Raw genomic sequence first — 27,679 nt, 5'->3', positions numbered from 1 at the left:
CTTTATTCAACAACCACGGTGAAATCGAAGAATCCAAATGTTTTTATAGAAATTTATGATGAAAAATATCTTTGAATTTCGGAAAACTGCTAAATACATAAGACTATAGTCATGTGTCCAAAAAGTGAAAATAATGCTACCATTTTTAATATGTCCAGTTTTGAATTGTATGGATAGGAAATAAGGTTTATTCAGCAACTACGATGAAATAAAATAATTTGAATGTTTTTTTTTTTTTTTAATTTGAAATGAAAAATGTATTTCAGTGGAAAACTGCAAAATACATAAGACTATATAGTCTTATTTCCAAACACTGAAAATAATGCTATAATTTATAATATTTCCAGTTTTGATTTGTATGGATAGGAAATCATGTTTATTCAACAACCAAGATGAAATAATAGAATATTAATGTTTTTTTAGAAGTTTATGATGAAAAATGCTTAGCACATTCCGATCGCATATTTGTGACAATATCTCGAACCTCGAAAGGCGTTCAGCACGTCTGTGATTATGATTATGACATCATAGATGAAATTAGAATGACCCAGGAGGGATTAAGTCCTCCCCTTTCCCCGAGTTATGCATGCCTGTGATTATGATTGTGACATCATAGATGAAATTAGAATGACCCAGGTAGGTCTAACTCCTCCCCTTTCCCGTGTCCCCCGTGCAGCACGCTGAGCAGCGAGGCGGGGCCGGAGAGCTACGAGCTGCAGGTGTGCGTGAAGGACTACTGCTTCGCGCGGGAGGACCGCACGGTGGGCATGGCGGTCATGCAGCTGAAGGACATGGCGTCCCGCGGCAGCGTGGCCTGCTGGCTCCCGCTGGGCAAGCGGGTCCACATGGACGAGACGGGCCTGACCGTCCTGCGCATCCTGTCCCAGCGCAACAACGACGAGGTCGCCAAGGAGTTCGTCAAGCTCAAGTCCGACCAGCGCTCCCCGGAGGAGGGCAGGGGGAGCTAAGAGGGGGCGGGGATGACGAGGGAGGGAGGGAGGGAGGAAGAGAGAGACAGAGAGAGAAAGCCCACAGCTCCCTCTTTTGCACAGTATTAATTTCACCTCTGGGCACACGTAAGACACACACACACACACACACAGCACACACACCTGCGCATGCTCTCAGCTGACCAACACACACACACACACACACACACACACACACACTGACACACAGCTGTGAAACGTAGAGAATGGTACCGCACTGCCTCTCTGATGGACGATGTTCGTTCAGCCTCCTCCTAAGAGCCCCCCCTCCCCCCTGTACTCCTCTGTCCTCCATCCCCCCCCTTTTTACCTGCCACTCTTTCTGTCCTCCTCTTCTTCTTTCCTCTCCTCCTGCCTGCGAAGACCCCTCTCTATGTGGCAAACGTCTCGAGCTTTTTAACAACCCCCCCCCCCACCCCCCCCCCCCGCCCACGAACTGTATGTGAGTTGATTTCCTTACAGCTGCCTTCCTTTCCCACCGCTCAACAAGCATGGGGGGGGGGGGGTGTCACCTGAAAATAACCCCCCCCCCCCAAAAAAAAGAAAAGAAATGAAACACTGAGGGGTGAGTCAGTGAATAAGCAGGTTTTGGAAAGCGCTGGAATGTGGGTGGGATTTCTTCCACCGCCCAAATGTGCCCGATCAGCTCAGACCCCAAATTCCCTCCGATGGGCGTTCCTCATCGGAACGTTTACAGGGGGTTTCGCCCGCTCTGTAGATCGCACCTGCTGGACTCGGCCCGACAGGGGGGCCGAGTAACCGCGGAAACCAGCAGAGCCCGCCAGGTCCCCCCGGGGGGCCCGGGGGGGGGGGGGGGCGGGTTGGAGTCGGGCCGTGCCGCTGGGTCCTAGGCCCCTCGGCTCCTCGCCGGCGGCGCTGAGCGTCTCAGCTCTCGAATCTCAACTTAAGACCTTGCCCCTGAGCGTCCGCCGCCCTCGTGCCCACCTGTGCACAGCGTCCTCTGCATGACGATGCCCCGCCCTCCGAGCACTGTGAAGAACTTAGCCCCGCCCTCGACTGTGACCGCGCCCGCGCCCGCGCCCGCCGCTATGAAACCGCCATCTGGGCGGCCGTGTTTCCGCGTTCACGTCCGCTTGTGCGCTCCGCAGGGCGAGAAGAATGTCCATCGCGTCGAATGTCCACCGAGTCAGTTAGCTAGCTAGCTAGGTAGGAATATAGATAGACAGATAGATAGATAGTTATTTTGAGAATTGCCAAAGTGTCTTTTTATTAGGAGGAAAGGATCTTTGTGGAGGACTTACGCTTGTTTTTAAACACATTCCACTGCAAGCCATGCAGTCCTTCTGTTTTCGTGGGGCTGACCCATTGCAGTAGACGTGTTTTGGGGTGTGTGGTGTGGGGAAAGGGAGGGAGGAGGGAGGGGGGAGGGGGGTGTAAAATATTGGCCTTCCTAGGGGGATGTGCTCTTTGAATGCTGACTTAATCCAAGTGTTCAAAGAGACTGTCTCTAGAAATGAACTGAAAAGGAGCCAGTGAACTGGACTGAGAGAAGATGCCAATCTCCATTTCTCCCCACTTCTCTCTCCTCCTGAGAAAGCACAAGGAATGCTCCTTGTCTCCCCCTGCTGGGCAAATAGGGGAACTGTAGCTGTGGACACCCTTGACCAATCACAGCACAGTGAGAGTGCCATGCGGACAATTCAATGAAAGGACTGGAGAACTGTTTGCATGCTTCTCTCTGAGAGACAGAACAGCGAGATGGAGAGAGAGAAAGAGAAAGAGAGAAAAGGGAAGAGGACCAATCGCTTGGCAGTTCGCAGACATTCACACCAAGGCCTGAGCTCACCTTGTTTGCTTCACTGTTTTTGAAACAAGAAGAACACAAGGCTGTGTGTGTGTGAAAATTTAAGAACACCTTCCTGAAATGTTTAGTGGTGTGAAGTTTATCAATAAATCATCGCAAAAAAAATTAATTAAAAAGATTTCAGCCAGGTCATGTGACTGCAGGCTGGTGGTGTGCCCAAGACACGGGTAGGTAAAGAGTACCTGTAGGACAGGTGAGCATCCTGCTTTTCAGCTGCAGAGGAGCAAAGAAAAGATACAAACCCAACACTGACCAAGTCCTGAATGTTACTGTGCGTGTACAGGCAACGGGTGCGAAAAGACTGTGGCCAGAACAACCCGACATGCAAGATCCCCAAAGCATTGAAACTGAAATGAGGTCAATGACCTCCGTTACTCCACTCAGCCTCGCCGTTAGACACACATGCACGTGCACGCGCACGCAACACACACGCGAAAACGTACAAAAAAAACACGGAAGCACAAAAGCGGCCCAAAAAAAAATTTTTTTTTTAAAGACCGGTGCATGCATGCATGCAGACTCATCCCCCCCACACCCAAACACAGCGACACCCACTCTGTAAATACAAAGAAGTGCATGATGGGAAACGCTGTCCTGTGTCAGCACGTGATGTCACTTGCCAGTTGTCCTGTATTGTTATTTTTTTCACTCTAGTTTTTTTGCGTTTGTTTGTTTCAATATTTGCCTAATTCTACCTATTTTTTCAAATGCTTGTGAATATATAAATAACACCAACGTTGTACGTGTGTTCGAAAAACTAGCATGAGAGAAAGTATTTTTTTTTTATACTGACAGTGTTTATAATTTTTTTTTTTTAATCCATATGATTGACCTTACTGGGGATTGGGAATGAAGACTGCAGCATCGCTGTGGTTCTGCTTCGAAAATAAAGAATATATAGATATATATTATATTGCTATTGTCTTTTCATTAGCCATTTTGAATGATTGAACTGATCCCGACCAAAGAGTTCCACGCTCTCCATTGTGTCCCTCGGGGATGAATAAAGTTTAATCGAATGGAATTTTTGCAAAAGGGCTGACGGGACATTTCTGGCTAATTTTAAAGTGCTTCACCTCTCACCACAAATTTGGCTTCCTATCAGCTTATTACAGTTTAAAAAGGAGTTAAATTTGTATTTTTTAACGCATCTAGTATCTTAAATCTAGGAAAGGACTAAAATTATAATACAATAAGAAGAGCCCATTTCATAATCACCCGCTGTGTCTGTACAGCTGTGCTTTACCGCCCCCCTGTGGCAGACAAAGATAATAGCCTGTGGAACATTAATGCTGATAAAACGTTACGTTACCAGCAATCCAAAATAAGAGACTGTGAAATTAAAAATAACAAGCAATGTATAGAAACTAAAAAAAATAAATAAAACCTTGCATTCATTCACTATAATATGAACGTGTGTCTTCTACCATTGTTCCCACAGAAAAGCACTCAAATGTGGTAGAACTCATCTTATAGAACTCACCTTATACAACTCATCTTACAGAACTCACCTTATAGAACTCATCTTATAAAACACATCTGCAATTTTATGAATGCAAATGCAACAAAACTAAAAACTAATTTTTAAAAATCACGTTGTAATAAACAGGCGAATATAACAATATTATATTGCAGTATAACCGCCATGAATTCAACATACAATCAGCCGAATTTGCCACCATCCGTGATGGTCCACTAAACACTTAGAAGTGTTTTTACACAAATCCATACGTTTTTAACACAAAGAGTCTGACACCGCAGGTGGTGCTCAGTGACGGCTGGATAATTTATCATCAATCCTTAATTAAACTTAATTAATTTAAACTTTCATTAGCCTACCATTATCACGGCTTAAAGCCCTTGATTGATTCCTCACCAGACAAAACTGTCACATATTAATGGATTCTGGCCCCTTATTAATTAGCTGACTAAGTTCCCAGCATGTTTCTTTCAAACTGGTACAACATGTTATTCCATATTAGACTGTGCCCGCAATTATGTACAGCGATTTATGGCTCAGCAACCATCCATCCACAACCCGAAAGTGCTCACATAGAACTGCTATTGGACCATTTTCCACCTGATCCTGCCACTGTTGACCTCAAACTGTTCAGAAGGCACTGCATCGGTTGATGAATTTGGGAAGCATGACGGCCGCAGAGAGGCAACAGCGCATTGGGGAGATGATGACCAGCAGCATTTCCCAAATCTGACAGACGGCACGAGCAAGGAAAACACTCTGCACTGTAACACAGCACCAAAAACGCCTGACGCCAACCCTAGGAACACCTGCTGTCACGAGGCAGGGAAGAAAAGGGAGTTGAGTATCTTGGTGATTATAAACAATCTTTGCTCACCTCCACCAACAGCTCCCTAATCAGCTCCCTCTGAAATAAGCTCCACCCTCTCCACCCCCAAAGCTTCCGGAAACGAGCAGTGAGTCTTTGGGGGGAAATAAAAATGTCCATCCGTTCATTACAAAGGCATTAAAGATTCCATATCATACACCGTCCCCCCCCCCCCCCCCCCGCAGAGCCACATAACACAGCTGCTGCTACTGCACTGAGCAGCCACTGATTGCATTTTATGGTTAATGGCTAATGCGCAAAGCTAATGCACTAACGGCTAATGTGCAAAGCTAATGCACTAACGGCTAATGTGCAAAGCTAATGCGCTAATGGCTAATGTGCAAAGCTAATGCACTAACGGCTAATACGCAAAGCTAATGCACTAACGGCTAATGTGCAAAGCTAATGCACTAACGGCTAATGTGCAAAGCTAATGCACTAACGGCTAATGTGCAAAGCTAATGCACTAACGGCTAATACGCAAAGCTAATGTGCTAACGGCTAAGGTGCAAAGCTAATGCGCTACATTGCTTATGGAAGTGGGGGGGGGGGGGGCGGAAAAGCATTCATTACCTTTTGCTTTTTAGTTCATACATCTGCAAAAGATATGCATATAATATATCCATTTGTACAAGACTTAAAACACGTCCTAGCCTCTTTGATTTTGTACACACTACAACAACAAAAATGGGTCAAATTCTCCAAGATAAATGTTTCAAGTAACAGAAATGCCCAGAATGCACAAACTGGCTTTGATTTGTGTGTGTGTATATATATATATATGAACTCCGCACATAAAACACATGCAAGAAAAAACAGACACAGGAGTTAATTTTCCAGTAAAAAAAAAAGGAAAACAAAATTTTTATTAAAGAAGCGTAAAAAATAAAAAAGAATCTCTTGATACATTTTCTCATAACCATCAAGTCAGTCCAAATTATATACGTGTTTATATATATAATTATTCTGCCCAAAGGTTAAAAGGTCCATAAACTTTCAAATAAAATATATTTTAAAATTTCTTCAATAAAGTTTTCTTATTTTCAGTTATAAATTGCCTACATGTTATACACAGAAAATAAACAAAAAGCTTAAAATAAAATGGAGTAACAAAAGGGGTCACATTATAGTCTGGGATATTCAGGAAAGCAAATAAAAAGGGTTTTTTTTTTTTTTTTTTTAAATACGAAAAGTAAAAAAAAAAAAAAAAAAAATTAAGCTACTGCCTGATGGCTTCAAGACATGCAGATTGTGAACTTACAAATTATTTTCAAATACACTTTTTTCTCCTCATCATTCTTGTGTACGAACACAAAATTCAGATGATTGCATTTCGGGGGGGGGGAGGGGGGGGGGTATTTACAGTCAGGTTAGGACTGAAGCTTTATAGCGGAACCTTTTGGTTGTGCATAAAAATACTTAAAGCAAGAGGAGACAGGTGAGATTCAGGCGAGTCATCGCAAAGCCAAGGCTTCGCCCCGCTCCACCACGCCCGTCCCCCTCCCACAATCGCCCGTCTAACCTTTCCTTGAAAAACCCTGTTTTCACACCTTTGGGGTGGGGGGGGGGCAAGGGGGTAAGATATAAATTGATATTCGTACCTTTACAATTTCTGCTGGCATACATTAGAAAAATAATTAAAAAGCCCTCCTAGGTCCCCCCCCCCCCCCCACCCCACCCACCCAGACACACCTTCGTAAGTACCTTTTTGCTCAATTGACACATTTACCAAACAGAGCATTGAGTTTAACTGCTGGAACTACAGCTCCCAGAATGCAATGTCAATGCTGAGACAAGGGGAAGGGGGGAGGAGTCTGCAGGGAAAGAGGGTGGTGGCTTGCACAGGGAAGGCATTCATTCGCAACCCAGTATAGTAAAAAAAAAAAAAAAAAAACAAGTCAGAACATGTCTAGTAACACTTTGATCCTCTGCAAGGAACAGGACACAGTGGAAATTCTGTGTTTAGTGTCCTACTGCACCCCCCCCCCCCTCCCATTCCTCAGAGCCTTAAAACTCCACAGGCTCAAATAAAAATTTCACAGGGGATTCGGTGCTTAAAAAGCACAATAAATGCACAAGCAAGAAAAATAAAACTTCTTGTATTATTGTTCATTTCTCCCCCTCCTTCATGAAGGGGGGGTGGGGGGAGGGAAGCTGTGCAGCGGAGAGAAAGTCACGGAGCGAAGACTCCCAAGCACATCACGTCCCCTGCATCTTCTCCTCCCTAGCGGTGTTTTTAAAACAAACACACACGCAAAATCAGAAGCACAACCGGACACACACACAACACCACAACAGACACAAACCGCGAAAAAAAACCGTCCTGAAAACAAAACGAACATGTCGAGGACAACGTGGCACACAGCTAATGCTGGGAGAAGAGAAAAAAATCATTAAAAACCTTGAGGCCTGGCTATTTCCAGAAAAAGACTTTGTTCACTTTCTCTCTCTCTCTCTCTCTCACAACAGTGCAGCCGCTAAGCGCTATGCACTGGAAAGACAGGACAGGCATCGCGGCTTTTCGAGAGGAACGCTGACCATCGTTCACGAACCGAAACGCACCCAAGGAAGAAGGCGGGCAGGTCATGATTTTTAGGGGACGCATTTTTATATGGCTTGTAGTGGGACTGTTCTTTTTTTTTTTTTTAATTATACTTAAATGCAGTCAAACTGCAAAAAATGCAGCTTTTTCCAAAAACGTAACAAAATAACTTGTAAAAAAAACAAAAAACAAATAAACACTTGTGTGGAAGCCCTGTGTGAACTAGCTGCCATACTGTTTTTTTCTGTTATTGACATTATTGTTTTCATTGGTGTGAAGCCGGCATGGGGGGGGGGGGGGGGTTTGGGGTACAGTGCAGAGGGGGCAGGGAGGGGGGTACAGTGCAGATGTGGGGTCCCTGAAATGTAGTGTGGACAGTCTTGGGACTTTGGAAGCCCTTCAGATGTAGTTGCTGTTCCCCATGGCTTTTCTTGGTGGATCGGACACGTGTGTGGCCACATCTATCAATTAATTAGGCCCCTCCACTCGGTAAAAACTCACACACGCACACACGTACACACACACAGTCCCCACAAGGTAAAAAAAAAAAAAAAATGCAGAGGCAGAAAGTAGTAAACAGTCACACCGGATTATTTAAACATCCCCGGTGCCGTGTCTAATCCAGGCCAATTCCGTGAGCCGGAAAGTTAGGCTAACGCGCGGGAGGCTGAAAGCTAGGCTAACGCGCGGGAGGCTGAAAGCTAGGCTAACGCGCGGGAGGCGGAAAGCTAGGCTAACGCGCGGGAGGCTGAAAGCTAGGCTAACGCGCGGGAGGCTGAAAGCCAGGCTAACGTGCGGGAGACTGAAAGCTAGGCTAACGCGCGGAAGGCTGAAAGCTAGGCTAACGCGCGGGAGGCTGAAAGCTAGGCTAACGCGCGGGAGGCTGAAAGCTAGGCTAACGCGGGGGAGGCGGAAAGCTAGGCTAACGCGCGGGAGGCTGAAAGCTAGGCTAACGCGGGGGAGGCTGAAAGCTAGGCTAACGCGCGGGAGGCTGAAAGCTAGGCTAACGCGCGGGAGGCTGACAGCTAGGCTAACGCACAAGGGGTGGAAGACCAGCTTCTCCGTCTGGGCTCCCCGCGAAGGTCTGAAGCCGTGTGTGCACCCCAGTTCCTCACACAGACGAACGAGCACAGCATTAAAACGAGGCCCGGCGTCCCGGACGCGTCAGCACCGGACGCGCGGAGCGTCCCGAAGAGGAGACTGCGGAGGGGCCACGCCCGCGATGGAATACCGCCGCCTGCGCGTGTGCCTGGCTGCCCGTGTGTGTGTCTGACGTTCAAAAAAAAATTAAGCTTAAATAAACCTAAAGCAGTAACACGAAGGCTGTGCTTTTTGCAGTTTCATGGACTTATGGAATTAACCCTCCCGCCCCCGTTTTTGACCCTTTAGTGGCCTAATTTGGGGCTGGACAGAAGACCAGACAGAGTCTACGTAAAGTGGCCTCTACCAGGATGTGACCCACTATTCACAGTTCAAATACACATTTTTTTTTTATTTTAAACTACAAAAAAAAAAACTATAGTAAAACAAAACTGCTTAAAATAACGTGCACCTGTCTCTTCTCCTATGACCTAAAAAAAAAGGGAAGCACAGGGGGTCAGAGGTCAAATAGATCCAGAAAACCTTCCGCGCGGCTCTTCAGCCTCAGTGCAGAACCGCAGAGTGCATTTTAACAGGATGAACACGAGCAAACCGCCACCATTTAAGAATCTTTCTGTTCGCCGTGAGCGTTTGGTAATGTCAGCTAACAGTCTGAAAATGGCGGAGAGCCGCAAACAGAATAGCCCGCCAAAGGGCTCGACCCCCCTCCCCCAGCAAACGAGCACGTATGCAGTCATTTGGCTGCTGCGATTAATTTTAATAAAAGGTAAACCGTTAGAAAATTCTCTTTATGAAACCATCTGCGGAGTTAGCGACCCTCTGTCTCTGTAGCATTTGTCCGAGATCAACGTCGCTGGTTGAAGAGAACGGAGCCTTTTGCCGACACGGTTTTACAGCTGAAGAGCGAACGCAGACCAGCGCAAAAGGCTCCGCTCGTTTTTCAAACGAACGTCCGGCTCGCAACCGTTGGAAAGACGGTAAGGGTTTAGGCATGGAGGAGCAAGCGGTTATAAAAAGCCGCAGGAACACGGACATCTAGCTTTGAAATCACAGCTCTGAGTCATCTTACACTGCTCTACTAGCACGTCAGACCTGGGTCAAATACGCATTTCTTTTGGATTAAAATACTTTTCTGTGCTCTATTGATCTTGCCTGGCGTAATTGAGCCTGCCAGTATGACCAGAAGGCAGGGTTTGCACTTTTTGAGAGTGTTTCATTGGTTCCAGCACACCAGACAAGATCAGTTCAGGGCAGAAAACTATTTGAATCCAAAACAAATACGCATTTGACCCAGGTCTGTAGCACATTAACTTCTGATTAACCCATTACGGTGGACATCAATTCTCAGCATCATATATATATATGAGATTTATTCCATTAGTATTTTATTCCATTTTTTAAAAAAGCACTAAAATCTTGCCATAATATTTTGGTTTGATGTACATTGTGGTGCAGTCCTTTGTTTCAGTTCGTAGCGTTAAACTTTATACATACGCAAGGAGCGCGGACAGGACGATTGGGGCGCCCACAAATCTCACTCAAAGCCTCGAGCCACAACCCGTAGTGCGCGCCGGCCTTAAACTGGGCGTGGCCGACCGTCCTCTTCTTCAAAAGTGTCCCCGCTTGAGCCGGAAAAAGACAATAATAATAATAATAACAATAATAATAATAAAAGAAAGATCGTTCCCTGTCCTCTCAGGGGTCCCCCAAAATATTGCCATCCGACATGCAAAAAATGCACTAAAATCTGTACAAGATAAAACTCTGCTTAAAAAAATATTTAACCAAAAAAATCTGATCCCCGTCCTACTCAGGAATTGAACATCTTAAAAAAAGCATTTTTAAAAAAGTGCGCCAGACCTTCGCTGCTCAATTAAAAAATACCTCCAAGTAAGGAAACGTCCGAAAAGGAATCCTGTGTGTAATGCACGCACAGACCTGAAGCTAGACAAAATACATATGCGTATATATGTATATACACATACATATGTACATATATACATACAATGTACACGCAAACACACACCAAACTGCGTCGGATTAATGCCTGGAGATAAGACAGAATGGTTTCATTCAAAGTTTCAAAGTCCGCCCTGAAAAAAAACCAACCAGTCTTGCACCATTTCAAGAGACATTCTCTTTTGTTTTCACAGACAGAACAAAAAAAAAAAACCAACAAAAAAAACGAAACTACGTTTGTAACATTTGTGAGTCTGTAACAGCTGCATGGCGCCATTTTTTCCCATTGGGCGTCAGAGCCCAGCTGTCAATCACAGGAGAGAACAGAGAACCAGAGCAGAGTCACTGAACCCCCTCCACCCCGCCCAGTCCCCGAATTACCTGCGCCCCCCCCCCCTCCGCCTGGCTGCCTCCTGCAGGGGGTTTGGGGGCGGGGCGGGGGGCATTAGGAGAAGATGCGGATGCACTGGGTGGCGGGGGTGCGGCAGACCGGGCACTCGGGGTCGCTGGACTGGCAGATGTGCCCGGCGCAGTCCATGCAGAACAGGTTGTGCCCGCAGGGCACCAGGGCTGCCGTCACCTCGCTCTCCAAGCACACGTAGCAGTCCCTGTTAGCGGCTGCCAACGCCATCCCGGCCCCGCCCCCCACCGCCGCCACCACGACCCCCCCGGCCTTAAAGCGGCTGAGCAGCCCGGCGCCGGCCCCGCCCACGCCGCTGCCGCCCCCCTCCGAGTCGGTGGGGGAGCCCCCGGGGAGCGAGGAGGCCGAGCAGGAGGAAGAGTAGCCCGTGGTGCTGCCGCCGCTGCTGCTGCTGCTGCCGCCGGAGAAGGAGGCCGCACCGCCCGCCTGCAGCCAGGAGAGGGCGCTGAGCGGGTCACTCTGGGCGCGGCGGGCCAGCGGGTGCTCCAGGGCGGGCTCGGCGGGGAGGGTGGGGGACAGGCGGGGGGTGGTGCCGCTGGCGCCGCCGCCCGGCCCGCTGCTGTTCCGCCGCTGCTGCGGCCCGCCGTTCGCAAATGGCGCCCAGATGTGGGCGGAGCCGAACTCGAACCCCAGCTCGTCCGCGGCGGAGGGCGGGGCCGGCGGCAGGCAGGGCGAGGGGTCGCCCGCGAAGGTGAAGCCGCCCCCCCCGCTGCCCGTGCTGAAGGGGCTGGTGGGGCTCCCGTTCTCCGGGGGGCCCCGGGCCCCGGCCACGCCCCCGCCCCCGCAGGACTCCGAGCCCAGCCCGGCGGCGTGGAACGCGGCGGAGCTCATCTTCCTGCCGGGCGGGGGAGGGGGCGGGGGCGGCGGCGGCGGGGTGGCGGTGGGGGGGTTGGCCCGGGACCAGAGGGCGGCGCCCAGCCCGAGCGAGCTCAGCCCCTCCAGGCTGACGTCGGTGCCGTTGCTGTGGAAGTCGTTGTCGCCCTGCAGGTCGACGAAGGCGCCGGTGCGCAGCGTGATGTGCGTCTCGATCTCCTCCCGCGCGCGGTCCACGTTCTCCGGCATGCCCGTCACCTCGAACACCGGGTCCTTCTCGCGGCTCGGCGTCACGATGTAGGTGTGCGTCTGCTGCTGGATGCGCTTGATGGTGGCGCCCTTGGGCCCCACCACCAGGCCCACCACGCGGTACGGCACGCGCACCTGGATGGTCACCTGGCCCGGCAGGTGGGGGGGCCCCGGCAGGCTCCCCGCGCCCGCGGCCCCGGCCGCGCCCGCCTTGCAGCGGGACGCGCGGATCATGGAGAAGTGCTCGGCCGCCGACAGGATCTCGCGCTTGGCCATCTCCACGTCCTCACGGCGGCCCGTCACGATGAACACCGGCTCCTCCCCGCGCACCGGCGTCTTGATGTACGTGTTGGTTTTGGCACGCAGGGCCTTGATCTTGCAGCCTGGTGAGAGAAGCGGGCGGGGCAAAACTGTGATGTCAGACAGTGACTCATCATTGGGGGAGGGGCCTATTATGCCTCATTGCCACAGAGAAGCCCTATTCGGACAGGATTAGCTTTACTCAAGGGTGTCCGTTAGTTGGAATTACCAGCTATTGTTCCTGTAATTTGAATCCCATCAGAATCTGCCACAATGATCATTTCTAATTGGCTGCAAAGTAAATTCCCTGTTTTTATTTTGGGGGGAAAGTAGGTAACAGAGGTCGTCTGGTAATATTAGTCTTGTGTGAATAAACATCAGTAATTTGCCATAAAAGGTGCCCCCTATTTTCCTACGGAAACGGAAGTTTTGGCGTCTAACATCTGGGACATGGTCAGTAATTGAGGTGGGGTCACTGGATTTTTTTTATCATGTCAGAATGCTCCATTGGAATTACCTCCACAAGTAAAAATCAACCCAATCGGTATATGCCTGATGACCTCACATGAATAAGGTATGTGTATGATTAGTTCCCTTGGTTGGGGACTTTAGCCAACTATACCTCTTATACAGAGCAGCAAGTGAGGGTCAGGGCCTTACATCCACAGGCAATCCAACACCATTAAAAAAGTACTTTAAAAAGCTTTCAGGTTATTGGATAAGCCAGAGGTGCATCCAAACTACAGGCAGTGGGAGAGGGTTGAGGTGGGTCACAAAACACATTAAATGAATTATTTATTGGGCACAGAGGGTGTGATACAATATAACATTTGTTTACACAATACAAATTAAATACAGAACTTGTTAAATACACTGCAAAAGACCTAGTGTGCGCATGCAATTGTTTTGACGCATGTTAAAAACATCTTGGCTTCATATTTGAACACTTGTACAAGGGCTGGGGTGGTTCACATATAATGTATGGTCTCATTAACTGGGTCGTGGTCTCAAAACTTTTAGGATTCCCTGACACAAGACACGAGAAGACAGGGACTAAAACCGGGGTGTCCTATCAGTACAAAGAAGTGCAATATGGGTCCTGAGACGGGTAAAAATCAGACAGCCACGTTCGTGTTTTTGTTTTCAGGGCGGTTATGAAATACACCACATGATCAGTGCATTATGTTTCCCTGGAGAATGTAGGCTGAAATGCGGTCTTGGTTGGCTTTAGTAGATGGGACCCGGAGACAGAATAACGGTTGAGAGACAACATGTCTACGGCTACGGCTCCAACAGGGCGGACAACTACAGCCATTATTGTCCCATTAGCGCGCATCATTGTTCGCCGACCCCCTCTGGAGCGGTGCACTGCACCTTTAAATATGGACAGCGCATGTCAGACAGCCAATAGCGTGTGGAGTCTGTGATGTCATCGTGGAAGGCAGAAAAGCATGGCTTTTTCAAACAAAGGGAACAATGCAATAACGCTAGTACTACTGTGCCGGACTCGCCAAATTCAACAACAGTGGACGTAACATTACAAGTTAATTGAGAGGGACAGATAAATCATACTCCGGGTTAGTGTTTTAGACGGGAGGCGATTCACAAGAGGGCAACAGAACTAACGTTAGCTACAGCCTGAAAACACCGCCCCACGCCCGTGTATCGGCCGCCCTGCTACAAAACTAATGGTTACATCACATCAGCGCAAACTTAACCGACGATAACTTTAACATAAAAACACATCGCTACTGGCTAACCTACAAAATTGTAACATCATAATAATTTAACCGTTAGTTATATTGTTATTTCAAACCAAACAAGCGCGGTTCCTTTGTTTGGGACTTACAGCCTAGCTAGACATGTCCAGACTCCCGACAATCTACTGCTTTGTCTGGCCGTCTAGGCTACCTCGCCCCTCCCCCTCCCTCCTGCCATAAAAAACTAACTAGCTACTTAGGTTTTAGGCGTTCCGATACAGCTACTGGTACAGAAATTAGTAGGATCACGCTCCGTTATAAATCTAAAATCGCCGTAGCAATCAAGCTGCATGCCAGTAGCCGTTGAACATGCACGCCGATGTTAGGCCGCGGTAAATAAGCACAAGAACTTTAGAGAGCCGCAGCGTGCAAACAAAGAAAAGCGCCCGAGTGTTCAGTAGCAATGGGACCGATAGACGTGTCTCGACTTCCAGACTAACAGCAATCTCCGACTTAATCGACCATCATCACACGACAAAACACAGCTCGTTTTGGAGAACAATTGACTTATCAGACGGGCAATACCAGGTCCCGCAGAACAATAACCAAAGGAAGTAGCTGTAGCCTGCTAGCACAACCACTTATTTAGCATGCTGCATGGGGCCGAGCTTCGTAACCAGCTACAGTTTGCAAACTGGCCGGTCAGATAATGGTGTAGCTAACAGGCGAACTAATGGTGTCGGTTAGCTGAAGCAAACCACTTTTTGTACACTACCCAATTCCATTTTTTAAGCACACTTGTATCGTTGTGTTTGAGTGTGAGGGATGTAGTTAGGCTGGTCGATAATAAAGTGAGTCTGTGCCTATTGATAAGTTGGCAATCGCCGCATATCTCACCTTGTCTTCCTACAATTTCTGCAACGTGTTCCGAGCTGGGGACGGGTACACATTCGGTCATGTTGACGCTCCGCTTCCTACTGCAGAGCACGGAGTTCGGCTCCCCCAGCATGGAGTGCGGGCCGGCCATGTGGTATCCGCCCGTGCCGTAGTATTCCGGGGACGGGGAGCAGGAGGTCGGGGATCCGAGAGAGCCGTTGGCGTGCTCGAGCATTTGTAAGCCGACGTAACCGCCGCCTCCCACGCCATTGCAAGTCTCGGAGATGGAGCTCGGGGCGTCCAGGGTGTCCACGAGCCCTGCTCCGGCACCACAGTCCCCCTTCTCAACAGCCATGAGAGACAGCTGGTCGAAGGCGAAGCGGAGCGCCTCCTGGTGTTCTTCGTCCCGCGACTCCGCGTCCGTTTCCCCGGGCAAGCTGACCCCATTGTGCTGAGCGTTCACCATCTCGTGTTCCATTATCTCTAGGTGAAACAGGGGGCTAGGCATAGTCCCCGCGTTTAAGCATTAGACTTCAGCCGCAGTGGAGCTCGAAAACCCCTCCTCCCAACCCCTAGCCCTTTCTGCAAACTGGTTAACACAAAAAAGGAAAAACTGCACGTTTAACTGATCAAAGGCATACAAAGTTAGCCAGCTAACTGGTCTGCTCTGCGGAGCACTCGGTGATCCCTGATGTAGTCACTTTATTGCAGTCACTCTTCGCATTTGTTTGTTCTCTTTCTGCCCTCTTGCCGTTTGCACATCTTTCAAATGTTGCACATAGCTGTCATCATTATAAGCAATTATCTTTGCTTGCAATGTCTTTCGAACTTCTTTGAAACAAACAGTGCTTCCTTTGTATTATGCGCCGAGTTCCCCGTGAAAAAATAGTATAACCACTACTTAAATAGTTTTGAATAACTGGCTATTGATATTTTGTTCAACCCAGTTAGCTAGTCACGTTGTCCCCTTTGTTTGAGAATAACACTGCTAGCCAACTAGCTAGCAAACAGCTGAAGAAATTAATATATAGCTAGCTAGCAAGTCAGTTCACAGCCAGCAATAACTGAAAATAGTTTTCCGTTATCAACGTGAGGAAGCTTTCACTCACTTTTCCTTCTCGCCACCAAATTCTCTTCCTATCGGTTTCTTTCTTTTCTGTCCTGAAATAGGGATGCTCGGAGGCTAGCAGGGGAATTTGGGGGGCGTTGGAGAAAAAGCTTAAAAACGCACGAGCAGGACCAGGAATTTTTAAGTCTACCTCGCGCGGATCTCCAGCTTTTATCTTCCCACCATCCCACGTATTTATTTGTCCCCTATCTACAGATTTCCTTTGAACTATCTCCCAATTTCTCTGTATCTAACCGCTTTCTCCCTCTCTCCGGTCCGCCGCCTTTGTCTCGCCAGGCGCACGCCGCTCTGCCCGTCTCCCTGCACACAGCAGTGACGTCACTTGCAACACAACAATGGGTTCAAAGGCCACGTAAAACGAGCGCGCAGCGAAGGAGGCACGTTCTGCGTGCATTGGCCGACGGGAGGTCGAGGATTTTTGGTGGTAGGGATTGCCACATTGCCACAATAATGTGCTTTCCCGTGTATTAGTAAATCCCCAGTCAATACAAATAAAGTGGTCCGTGTCATTCCTCTCTTGATATTCGCCGATGCAACAGACATTTCCACGGCCAACTGCCTGGCTCGCAAGTAGACAAGAACAAACAAACTATTCCATCATAGTGGTCACTTATTTGCCTAACCGTACAGTAAGAAACTCCGAAATGACAGCATAATTAACACTGTAAATGCATTTAAGATCCGATTTTTCTTCGTCGTTTCTAGCTTTGGACTACTGCGCTTCCCAGCTAACATCATACCTGCCCTTGTCGTCTCATCTTTAATTATGACATCCCTTCTGGAGCGAACTACTTCTGGAATTTTAATTGTTATTTTACCTGACGCGGACAACTGGGTGTTGCTATGGCTTTGTGGAACCGTTGTCATAGCACAATTACTCGAAGTGTGTGTGTGTGTGTGGGAGGGGGGGGAGATTTGTCCAATGCTACATGGATCTACAGTCTTGGCATCATTTGGCCTTTGCCACACCCAATAAGCCTTTCAAGTAAACAAGAACTTGTTCAGGACTTTCAGATCACTGTAAATATATTTTTAAAGTATATTTTACAATGTAATTAAATATGTATGACCTTTTATTGCGCAGCAGATTTAAAAACGTAAAACCGTTATCAATCCAAGTTAAGTTTTGGTAATGTACATGGGCAAGAGCAGATCAAACTCACAAGTGGCATGTGACCTCAACAAAAAAGTTTAACACAAAGAGACATTCTTCTTGGACCAAGTTAGTTAACATTTTTTTAATTGTTACTTTTTCCAAACAAAATCTCGGCAGTAAATGTTTGCTGATGTGAATCTCAATCCAACTTCACTTCAGGCTGTATGTTAACTGAAGCTGAAACTCGCTTCATTTCTTAAACTGGAATTAAAACCCCAAACTGTGTACAGAAGATTTGACACACAAAAAATGATTACATTTTCTAATTTTTACAAAATATAATGAAAATCAAAGATTTTAAAGAAACAAATGGCCCCACTTAAACATTCCACACCGCTAATCAAAGATGTAAAAAATATAAAAGCTGAAATATAAAAGCAGATTTTGATTTCCAGAACACAAAGCAAACGAGGGGCGGGCGTTGGGGGGAGGCGCAGCACCAAACGAAACCGTTTAACAAATATCTTTAAAAAATCTATTCAACAGAGAAAACGCATGCAAGGTAAAAACAGGACTAGTGTTAAATGAAACCAATGTCTGCTAACAGTCCTCACTGCAGGTTCCAGTAGGGTCTTAAGCACCTTGTTTTGCTGGTAGTTAGCGACACTACCCCATTGTGATGTCACAAGCCACCTTGAAAGCAGCCAGCCCTGACTCATGGAACCCATAACCCAGTCATGTGTTAGTGATAACATAACATCAACATTGCATTCCTCCCACACCCAGGATGTAATGAAATATTTTTTTGTAAATGCCCATTCGCTGTAACTCATTGAAAACACTGCCCAACCGGCATTACTGACCTGTATCCTTCACTGAATCCATCTAGTTTTTTTTTTTAGTACCCCCACATTTATTTAGTCAAAAGAAGCAAGAAACTGGGAAAAAAAAAAGTAACCGACACAGGATGTTGCTTCACAAACGTTCAATTCAACTTCCTTTCCAGCTGGCCCCTGCAGCTTGCCGGCGTGCCGCAAAACTCAGCCAGTACTGCTGCCCCCTAGTGGCTCTCCACTGTCAGTGCACAGCTAGAGCAGGGACAAGAGGACTGCGTGCGGAAGGGGGCGAACATCGGTGGGAGTGGAACTATTCTGAACACAGGCCCCACTCAAATGGCTCACAAGTTTTTTACGTCATTGCCTTATTAAATGTACACTCTGAAATTTACCTTGTTGAGCTTGTTAAAGACTGATACTGGAACATGTGTACTGGTGGATGGGACTACAGGAAGGTTGTCACTGGACGTGATCACGAGGTCATGTGACTACTTGCCCACCAGACTTTCCCCAGACAAGAGACACGCAAACACACACACACACACATACACATCCCAACCGAATTTCCATTATACAATTTAAAAAAAGAGATACCTTCACACATCTACTGAAAATCTCACACGACAGTGTAATGAAAATGAAAATGTGGAGAAAAAAAAAAAAACCAACAAAAAAACAAGAACAAACTATTTGCCAGGAATCAATCCGTTTGAGGATTGTAGCAAGAGTCCTTCATGGTGGAGTGAGGCGGAGGTTGCCATGGTTCCAGGGAGGTGGGGACTCGGGGGAGAGAGTCAGTGAGGTGGCGTTTTGAGGGCGGAGACAGAGAGGTGACCCCGGTTTGGTTCCGCGGGATGTTCTGAATTTCAGGCAGCTCAACAGCACCCCCTAGGCCTGCAGCAGGGAACAACAAGGAGAGAAAAGCCGCTGGATTACCAGGCACTTGGGAGGGCGGGGGGGTGGTTAGCAACCCTGGACCTGGGCCCTGTTTCAGGAAGCAGGGTAACAGAGTTAACTGGATAACGGCACTGAGTAAAACCCGGAACCCTCCCAAATCCAGAACATGGACTGAAGTAAAAAGAGCAGTTTACCTGATCAGGCCTGTATTACTCTCTGCTTATGAGCCAGACAGGTGAGCCATGCTCCATACAACACTGCACAGCAAAGTCAGAACCATTCAAACTGTAACATTCCGTAACCACGACTACAGACTATGCCCCATACCCCCCCCCCGCCCCCCACCTTTGCTATACCGCCTCCGTGTGGTCCTCATCATCGGGGCCGTCGCCGTCCTCGTGCCCCGCCCCCTCCCTGGCGGCCTCCTCCACGTGCGCCAGCATGTCCGCCATGAGAGCATCCTCCAGCCGCTTCCTCACGCTGTGCACCAGCTCCTCCTGCTTCCTGCACCGCCACCAGGGGGAGCCATCGCCCACGAGTTTAAAAACACGTAGCCAAACGGCCGCGTTTCCACAACCGAGGTCAGGTATGTCCTTAAAGTCCCTGGCCAAACACTCACAGTACCAACCCACATAAAATACATTTCAACTATATTTAAAATACATTAAAATACCCGTATTTTTAAGATGTACAGCATATGACATTGGAGTACAGGAAATCTAGCTCGATGCAGTTCAGTAAAATTGCAATAAACAGACTAGGGAGAATTGTAAACAATAGCTAAACACACAGCATCTGTTTGGGCTGAATAAGTGTGTGTGTGTTTTTTTACATGTTCTGCCAGCTAGTTAAAGTACTAGAGGTCTGTTAGCCAAATTTACAACAGCTGTTTAATGTTAGCAAGTGACCAACTACCCATCTTTTAGCAGTACCAAGCTACTGAACTACCGAGTGTTAACATGCTAGCCAAAAGTCCATACCGTTTTTGGATAAAATTCCACAGGCTTGAAAGCACTAAAATGTGGACAGTTCTCTCACGGTGCGGACACGTACGAAAATACTAGTGACCACCAGAGACATCGAGGGTCATGAAAACTCAGCATTTCCTTGTTATTCAAGAGAGAGAAAAAAAAAAAAAAAGAGTCACATCGCTACTTTGACGCACTTTGACGCTGTCTCGCGGTGTTGCCAGGTTACCTTATGTCGTCGTCGGTGACCATGAAGGCCTTGCAGAGGGGCTGGGTGGTGTTGAGCCACACCCCCGGGTTCTTCTCCACGGCGACGGACAGCTGGCCGGTGATGGGCGCGGCGCTGGTGTGGAGGGCGCTGGCGATGGCAGACAGGAGCGTCTTGTCCGTGCACCCGGGACCGACCCCTGGGGGCAAACGGCCTGCGTCAGAACCTGGATCACAACGACCACACCGCGCTTTTAATCTGAATTACTACGACCACACTGCGCTTTTAATCTGAATTAGTACGACCGCGCTGCCCTTTTAACCTGAGTCACAATGCATTGACCACACTGCGCTTTTAATCTGAATTAGTACTACCGCGCTGCCCTTTTAACCTGAGTCACAATGCATTGACGACACTGCGCTTTTAATCTGAATTACTACGACTGGATTGCCCTTTTAACCTGACGATGGAGAACACGAAAAGGATAGTTGACTTTCCAGGGTTTTTTTGAACCTTTCAGATTTAGAGCATTCTCGGTTAGCCCAGCCATTCACCCTGACCCTCATATTAGTGATGGGACAGCAAGGCTTCAACCGAAACCTGAAACGGGAAAAGCAACTGTACATAACCAGAGACACACCAGGTTGACCCGGTCATGTTGTTTCCGCTATGGAGAGCAGGAAAATGTCTGATTTGCTTCTGCAAGTCAGGTGGATTGCCATAGCTCCACCCACTGGGGGGGGGTGGTAACAGGCTCTCGCTTGCACTCACTCTGCAGGCCCTTGGGCAGGTCCATGGTCTTCACCAGCTCCTCCGCGATGTCGAAGGCGTTCAGGCCGCTCAGCTTCTTCTCCCAGAACAGCTACAGGAAGACGGTGATGAACGCCAAGGACCCCACAACGTAACCACGACTACGGATGATGATGAAGTAGGCCCCCCCCACAGCACCCACAGGCCCTCCCACTGTCCCTCCAGACCAGCTGACAATTTGGGTTTGTAAGAGTTGTGTTAGTCACTCTGGATAAGAGCGTCCGCTAAATGCCTGTAATGTAATGGGGGGGGGGGGGGGGGGCTGTAGTGTCTTCTGGGTTTTTTTTGGCGTATTTCAACACTTAAATCATTCAAGTCACTGATTGGCCAAAGAGTCTAAAAACCAAGTTAACCTTGTTTCTGAGGGGTTGGTTGGTAGCTGATTGAAAGGAAACCGCAAAAAGACACCACCCACAAACCCTAGCAGCTCCCCAGGACTGGAGCTTCGCCTCTTTTGCAGGGAAAGAGAGAAACGACAAGAAACGCAAAACCAGACAGGAACACCCCAACTCGATCATGAGTGTAAGTGTGTTCCTGCATGATTTGAGCAGATGAATGCCATTAGCCAGACAGGGTTGGTCATGTGACCACAGAGCAAAGCCTGCTGGGAATGTGGACTTACCTGTCTGGGCTGGTCGATGGCTTTCTGGGGGTCGCTTTTCACCTTGTTGCTGGGGTGGTTGGTTACCTTGGTGACAGGCTGTTTGAAGATGGATGCCGTTTGTCGGACTGGCAGCGAGGTGTTCAGGTCAGGCTTGCCCTTCAGCATGCGGACCACACACACACAGACACACACACCACACACACACAGACACACAGAAACAGACACAGACACACATGCACACACAGACACACAGACAGAGTACTTTAAAAAAATAAAAATAATAAATAAAATAAGTGAGAGAACAGTCTCATCCCACGAGGTCGACAGTAAAGAGTTTGTGAAGATGAGCCACTCTTCATCACACCTCCCTCTTTCCCTCCCACTCCCTCTGTACCACTCTCCCTCCCTCATTCTCACACTCTCTCGCTCTCCCTCACACACTCTTACTCATTCTCTCCCCCATACTCCTCCTCTTTCTCTCGCTCACCTTGCTCTGGCTGTTGTTGTCGTAGCGCAGCCTCTGTCGGGTCTTGGTGAGTTTGTTCATCAGCATCTTCCCCGTGCGGAAGTCTATGGAGCTCAGGTCCATTGAGTTGCCAAGGTAACGGGCCAGCTGCGGCTTGCTCCGAAACTTCTTCCCGGTCGGGCTGCAGCATAAGGGGGAGGGGGGGGTGGGGTTGTCAAACACAGCAACAAACCAAAAAGCAAGTAGGGCCAACCCACTGGACCCCAAATCCCACATTCGCACCCAACCCAGACAAAAGCAATAACATGCAACAAGCCATTTACAGTCTTCAGCAGCCACGGACAAGTCAATGAGATGGGGAAATGTAAAAATGCATGCGTTAATAATCATGACGCCATCCTTTGCACTTGCATGCAAAGCCCTGCTGATGCACCTGCAATGAAGGAAAAACAGATACACTCTTAACAGTGGCCAAAGCAAAACCCCAAAATAAGGAGAATCAAAACTTGGTGTGATTGACAAGTACAGCAACTAAGTACAAGAGGCGCGAGGACAGAGCTCTGCTCAACGGTTTCAAGTTTTTTTTAAACGAATTTAGTTGAAAGCCACGTAGTCACAGAGAACCCCCTCCTAAAAATGAACCATGTTTAAAAAAACACCGATAAATCAATCAATCGAATTAAATTGATCAAACGGACCGCGATAGTACAAATAACATGAAATTATTGCAAAAATTGTATGAGAACGAAACGCCTGATTTGTGAATTAGCTAGTCCTCCCATTAAAATGACAATAATTCAGCATGACAGTTGCGCCAACTTTCAACATGAGGATGCCTACGAGCGCAAATCACTGTAAATGCCCGTCCGTCGAGAAATTAATCCGCTCACTACGGAAGGGGAATTGGCATTTCGACAGTAACAAAAACGCTGCTCCCGAAGGCCCCAGTACGAGTACGGGAATCCCCGACTTAAGACAAAACTGTTTGCGATCACGCTATCGGTGCTGTAGGTCATATATACTTACGCACTGGTGTTCATATTCAAAACACAATCGTTTGCAATTCAGATTCATAGCTCTCGTGGAGTCATTTCGTGCAAATGATACCTTCGGTAAACTTTTACACAAAGGAATGGTTTGAAATTACTAACGCAGCGCTGCCGCGAGGGCGTCGTGCTAAACTATACACACACAGGACGACACATGCACAATTCAACACGAGCAGCACTGAAACCAAGTCGCCGTGAACTGCTGAAGCTACGCGGACACACGCAAACGGCCTTGGCGTGCGCATACCACACACAGAACAATAAATAATGTCATCAGAACGGTACCATAAATTATATATACGACCCGCCTCCCCCCCTCCTCGCTTCTGTTCATCCTCCTCTTCCTCGTTTCTGCTAAAAAAAGAACAATACAAGCGCGTGTCGTTTCTAACACATCGTGAGCAGTTCAATGAATTCAGTTTGCTAGCTAGCTAACTGATATGCACTGTAATTAGCAAGGTAAAAAGATGGCTGGTTAGCTAGCTACCGTAGGCTATTACTAGCTATGTTCCTATGGGCGAACTTATTAGCCAGTTCGCTATCAAACAAACTCGCCGAGCAACTATCACGTGAGTTAGCTGGTTAACCTGTCCTCTAGTTTGTAAAACTAAACCCACAATACTAACTTACTAGCAAAAGCCAATTGCACGAGAAGTGCCACCCATCTGTGTCAAAACCCATCGCCCCGTAACGTTAGCCCAGTACCTGCCCGTAGAACTCAAGTCACCCCCCCCTGTTCTTCATAGTCCAGTACCTAAAATAATATATCGTTTTCCCTGCAGACAAGCCCGACTTTCCCGTCCTGAGCAATCCCACCTTTTCCTCTCCATGGTTCCTGCTGGCCTGTGTTGACGCGGTTCTGTTTTTTTTGTTTATATCTTTTTTTCTTTTTTTTTTTGTTCCTCGGCGATTTAGTTGAGAAACGAGCCGAACAGGGCGACACCGTCGCGCTTTCCCTCTTCAAACTCGATGTCAGCGGCGCTCCCCCCTTCTCTCCAGGCTGCTCCGTGCTCTTTCTCTCTGTCGCATCCCCCTCACTCTTTGTCGCCCCGTAGATCCCTCCGCCGCCTATACGACCTCATTACTACCAGCGCTCTGGAAGAGGGCCAAACGAGAATACAGTACGAAAGGAGTGAGAAAAATGCGGTCGAATCTTTGTACGATGATGTAGCCGCATACGGGAAGCTAAAAGAACGTGAATGCAATCCTCTAATGCTGTTGGTTGTGCTAAGATTTTTACCGTTAATAGTGAATGGTGAGCGTTAGAAACTCTGCTTCCACGCAACGCGAACTTGAAGATGAACTTTACATTGAATATATTAATCACTTGTGTAGGCATGTGTTTAGTTTCACTGATGCATATGGGTGAAGGATTTTTTATTGTAACACATTGAGTATAAAGGGTGGTTTTAGTAAGATCTGCATTTAAAGAAGCATAAATAGGTCTTTTCTATACGTGATTATTTATTATTTGATGAGATCGACCAATCTTTTGTAGACTACATTAGTCGTGCAAGTATTAATACGTTACGTGTCGTACTGTGTAGTGGAAAGGCCATGTTTGTAGTCATCTAAATCGTTTATTCATCCAATGCTTACGTAGATCTGATTGCCTGTATGCACGTGGGATATTTAATAGACAATATGAATGCAGTCTTTTTTTCAACAAAAACAAATTGCTGGATTACAGGTGTACAGTACTAGACTTGTGTGCCCGTGTGTGCAATGTTTTATGTTTAGTGTGTGGGTTAACAGCCAGTGAAAACAACAAAATTGCATATTTGAATGGAACTGATTCTCATTCAAATCTTATTCTTATTGCTACTCTGTCAGTGACATCACATCCTGTCGTGCAGTGGTAGCCAGCCTTGTCCCCAGAGATCTATCATCCTGTAAGTTTTCATTTCAGCCCTAACTTGGCACACTGGACTGTACTAGCAGCTGAACAAGATCTATAGCTTTTGAATGAGGCGTGCTTTTTTTAGGGCTGGAGTGAAAACCTACAGGACGGTTGATCTCCAGGAACAGGGTTGGTTACCACTGCTGTAGTGGATGTTCTCATGCTAGCACTCATCTCTGAATTATACACTACACCAGTCACCCTGGGCCCTGTAACACTGAGTGCTTTCTCAACTCCCGACAGTGAAGAGATTCAGTCCTGCGGTGGTATGTATTCATATTAATGTACACAAACGTGGCAAACGTTAAACAGTAAGCACCGTCTCCTAGCAACCACAACTATTTTTTTCATAAGGATGCTATACTACAGAGCTCATAGATGTGTCCAAAGACTTTATTTCAATCAAATGAGGCGATAGAGTTCGGCAAAATGAGGCAATTCATGTTACGAGCACTCAAATGGAAATCAAGGTGACCCCAACCATGGTGGGGAAAACTCCAGTTTAGCATGCAGTCAGTGAGGTTGCCACAATTTCTCCATCTTTCCGTTTCTCCATCCTTTTTTTAAATTTTGTTTAATTTTGCACTATAATGCAGAATTCTGAGGTACAAAAGCTTCACACATAGAGGAGTGGAACTAAAAAGAAGAGGCAAAACCAGCATTTCTTAACTCCTCCTTCTCTTGGTTCTGTGCAGCGACTGATTGCAGCACTTTTGATCCATTTTTCCACACAAAAAGACATTTTAAAAGCCTTGCAGATTTCTGGGACCGGGTTAAAAGTACACTTAGCTACATAAAAAAAAACAGAAACAGCAACAGTACAGGATCAGTGTAAACAGGACTCCTCTTGTTCCAAGTCGAAGTGATGACGAGCCCTGCTGGGGGGGGGGGGGGGGGGGGAGGGCACAGAGGAAGACCGCTACCCCAGCCCAACCTCCTGCAGCACCTCTGCACAGACAGACAGACAGACAAGACACAGTCATTACATCATCCACCTTAGCTTTTACCTCAGGCAAGACATTTTCACAGTCGTGTCAAACTCTTAACTGGGGGGGGGGGGTGAAATCCTCCATTACTTGGCAAGCAGCTGCCAAGCTGGAGTGTCCATGTGACGCCTTCATGGTCATTCTCAGCTGTCCAATTCCCAGACTCCCAGTTTAAAGAGGTGTAATCCCCGCCCCCCCCATTTATAAACATAAAATTTTGTTGTGAGGGAATGCATATTATTTCTAAACATTTTACCCAGAGGTCTTGCATGGTGTGTCTGTCCAGGCCCCGCAAGATCACTTCTAACCGATAGCCGACCAATGTCATACCACTGGTTAAAATGTAAACTACCATGTTACTTACGTAAGCACCATTATCTCTAAAACAGGAGTGTGCAATATCATCGAATAAAGCCAGTGTGGGTGTGTGTTTTTTTTTTGTTTTAGCACATCTGATTCAACTAATTAAGTAATCCTGATTTTCAATCACAATCCAACAGCCAGGATTTCCTGACCTCATCACCCAGAATGACACCCGTGTTCACCTGTCCAACAGAACAAGCTAGCAGCCAACTAGAGTTAAAGAGAAGACGTGTGCTGTTCTACACCGTGCCGAACGTACTGTTTAGGTTACAACTACGGAACTGGAATTTCAAGCGGAATACTAAATGCCGAGACTCCAAAAAAATGAGACATTTCGACACGAGCACCCCTTGATACTCACCCTTTTCCCGTTTTTAAATCACATCGTGTCTACTCGTCCTTCTTGAACTTTCCGTTAATGTACGGCACGTAATCGAGAACGAGCCTCCAATCTGTGAAGTGCACGAGCGCTACACCTCCGACGGTACCCCAAACAGCCATTGTGGGGACCCTTGATGAATGGGATGAAAAAACAGAAACGGAATGTATGTAGAACAGAGAGGGGAAAGCGTGTAAAAATGACAATAAAGTGTTAATGCATCACAAATACCATTCTTGCCAGTCCGAGACAGTACTGACCCAAGTCCAATGAATAGCTAAGCTACACTGCTATGCTAACGACGTACTTTGACTATCTATGCTAAAGAAAGGGACGATTGTGGTCGGAAATATTTGACCAATGTGACACAGAATCATTTAAGGGGATAGTTATGTTTATTGGCTAGCTAAATTACTATTCTACAGTCGAAGTCTTGCTGCAAGCGAAGTGTTAACACAACTGAGGTCCAGTCTTCTGAAGTTACCACAACCAGCAGCTAGCGCTACTCCCCGCAGAGGGCATCGCGTGTTAAGTTAGCTATTCATCATAAAAGGAATGCAAGTGCAGACTACTCTCGGTTATATGGAAATAGTACCAGAATAGAACTTACCACGTCTTGGCAATGGTCAAATATCTAGGTCCAATTAACTTTTGTATCATTTTAAAATTTTCGTCCGACCGGCGACAGCCGCTAAAGTTGTAGGACTGACGTCACGAATGTCCACGGACCCTAATTGAAGTTGCCCGTCGTGCCGGTATGTAATGCTGTTCTGTGATTAAAAACTACGCGTACATTTGGGCCGCCATTACCACCAGACGAAAACATTCTTGTACGATTATTAATAACACATGTAATATTCAGGCG

At 47.3% G+C, this 27,679-nt stretch overlaps 4 protein-coding genes across 10 annotated transcripts in view; 1 reads left to right on the top strand and 3 right to left on the bottom strand.

Moving 5' to 3' along the window:
* The window catches only part of LOC118229555 (protein unc-13 homolog A-like), a 63,478-nt gene extending 59,758 nt beyond the window's left edge, over nt 1-3,720 (top strand). The window contains exon 44 of the mRNA XM_035421599.1: nt 677-3,720. Coding sequence (XP_035277490.1) covers nt 677-968 — 292 coding nt within the window. The 3' untranslated portion in view covers nt 969-3,720. The remainder of the gene's footprint in view (nt 1-676) is intronic.
* Nucleotides 3,721-10,146: 6,426 nt separating this feature from the next.
* Nucleotides 10,147-16,998, bottom strand: LOC118228840 (RNA-binding protein MEX3B-like). 2 transcript variants are annotated; one of them, XM_035420322.1, is made up of 3 exons: nt 16,233-16,998; nt 15,145-15,623; nt 10,147-12,630 (listed from the first exon to the last, which is right to left on the bottom strand). In XM_035420322.1, the coding sequence occupies exons 2-3, from the start codon at nt 15,599-15,601 to the stop codon at nt 11,210-11,212; spliced, it is 1,878 nt and encodes a 625-aa protein (XP_035276213.1). In that variant the 5' UTR covers nt 15,602-15,623; nt 16,233-16,998; the 3' UTR covers nt 10,147-11,209. The 2 variants fall into 2 exon arrangements, with proteins under 2 accessions (XP_035276213.1, XP_035276212.1); XM_035420321.1 differs by having other exon boundaries at nt 15,145-16,998.
* A 472-nt stretch (nt 16,999-17,470) lies between these two features.
* LOC118230323 (methyl-CpG-binding domain protein 3-like) lies at nt 17,471-24,310 on the bottom strand. Of its 6 annotated transcripts, none has more exons than XM_035423209.1 (8): nt 24,003-24,310; nt 23,472-23,540; nt 22,159-22,318; nt 21,690-21,827; nt 21,029-21,119; nt 20,279-20,483; nt 19,427-19,585; nt 17,471-19,078 (listed from the first exon to the last, which is right to left on the bottom strand). In XM_035423209.1, exons 1-7 carry the CDS (start codon nt 24,014-24,016, stop codon nt 19,432-19,434), a joined length of 831 nt encoding a protein of 276 aa, XP_035279100.1. In that variant the 5' UTR covers nt 24,017-24,310; the 3' UTR covers nt 17,471-19,078; nt 19,427-19,431. The 6 variants fall into 6 exon arrangements, with proteins under 6 accessions (XP_035279100.1, XP_035279099.1, XP_035279101.1 ...); XM_035423208.1 differs by lacking the exon at nt 24,003-24,310 and adding an exon at nt 23,817-23,866; XM_035423210.1 differs by lacking the exon at nt 24,003-24,310 and adding an exon at nt 23,817-23,866 and having other exon boundaries at nt 20,279-20,456.
* A 1,148-nt stretch (nt 24,311-25,458) lies between these two features.
* LOC118230324 (cytochrome b-c1 complex subunit 10) lies at nt 25,459-27,679 on the bottom strand. Its single transcript, XM_035423215.1, has 3 exons — nt 27,425-27,679; nt 26,797-26,946; nt 25,459-26,034 (listed from the first exon to the last, which is right to left on the bottom strand). The coding sequence occupies exons 1-2, from the start codon at nt 27,472-27,474 to the stop codon at nt 26,826-26,828; spliced, it is 171 nt and encodes a 56-aa protein (XP_035279106.1). The 5' UTR covers nt 27,475-27,679; the 3' UTR covers nt 25,459-26,034; nt 26,797-26,825.

This window comes from Anguilla anguilla, chromosome 6, assembly GCF_013347855.1.
Source record: "Anguilla anguilla isolate fAngAng1 chromosome 6, fAngAng1.pri, whole genome shotgun sequence".
NCBI classification, from domain to species: Eukaryota; Metazoa; Chordata; class Actinopteri; order Anguilliformes; family Anguillidae; genus Anguilla; species Anguilla anguilla.
The sequence above is the reverse complement of the archived record's forward strand: the minus strand, read 5'-3'. Positions and strand labels throughout refer to the sequence as shown.

What these genes read in the sequence shown, in the direction of transcription:
- LOC118228840 (XM_035420321.1), bottom strand. Translation starts at nt 15,631, where the DNA reads ATGCCTAGCCCCCTGTTTCACCTAGAGATAATGGAACACGAGATGGTG. An exon ending in AGAAATTGTAGGAAGACAAG is followed by an intron (nt 12,631 to 15,144) that starts GTGAGATATGCG and finishes TTCTCTCACCAG; the next exon opens with GCTGCAAGATCAAGGCCCTG.
- LOC118230323 (XM_035423208.1), bottom strand. Translation starts at nt 23,851, where the DNA reads ATGGGTGGCACTTCTCGTGCAATTGGCTTTTGCTA. An exon ending in ACAACAACAGCCAGAGCAAG is followed by an intron (nt 21,828 to 22,158) that starts GTGAGCGAGAGA and finishes CGCATGCTGAAG; the next exon opens with GGCAAGCCTGACCTGAACAC. An exon ending in CCATCGACCAGCCCAGACAG is followed by an intron (nt 21,120 to 21,689) that starts GTAAGTCCACAT and finishes GTCTTCCTGTAG; the next exon opens with CTGTTCTGGGAGAAGAAGCT.
- LOC118230324 (XM_035423215.1), bottom strand. Translation starts at nt 27,474, where the DNA reads ATGATACAAAAGTTAATTGGACCTAGATATTTGACCATTGCCAAGACG. An exon ending in TTGACCATTGCCAAGACGTG is followed by an intron (nt 26,947 to 27,424) that starts GTAAGTTCTATT and finishes CCATTCATCAAG; the next exon opens with GGTCCCCACAATGGCTGTTT.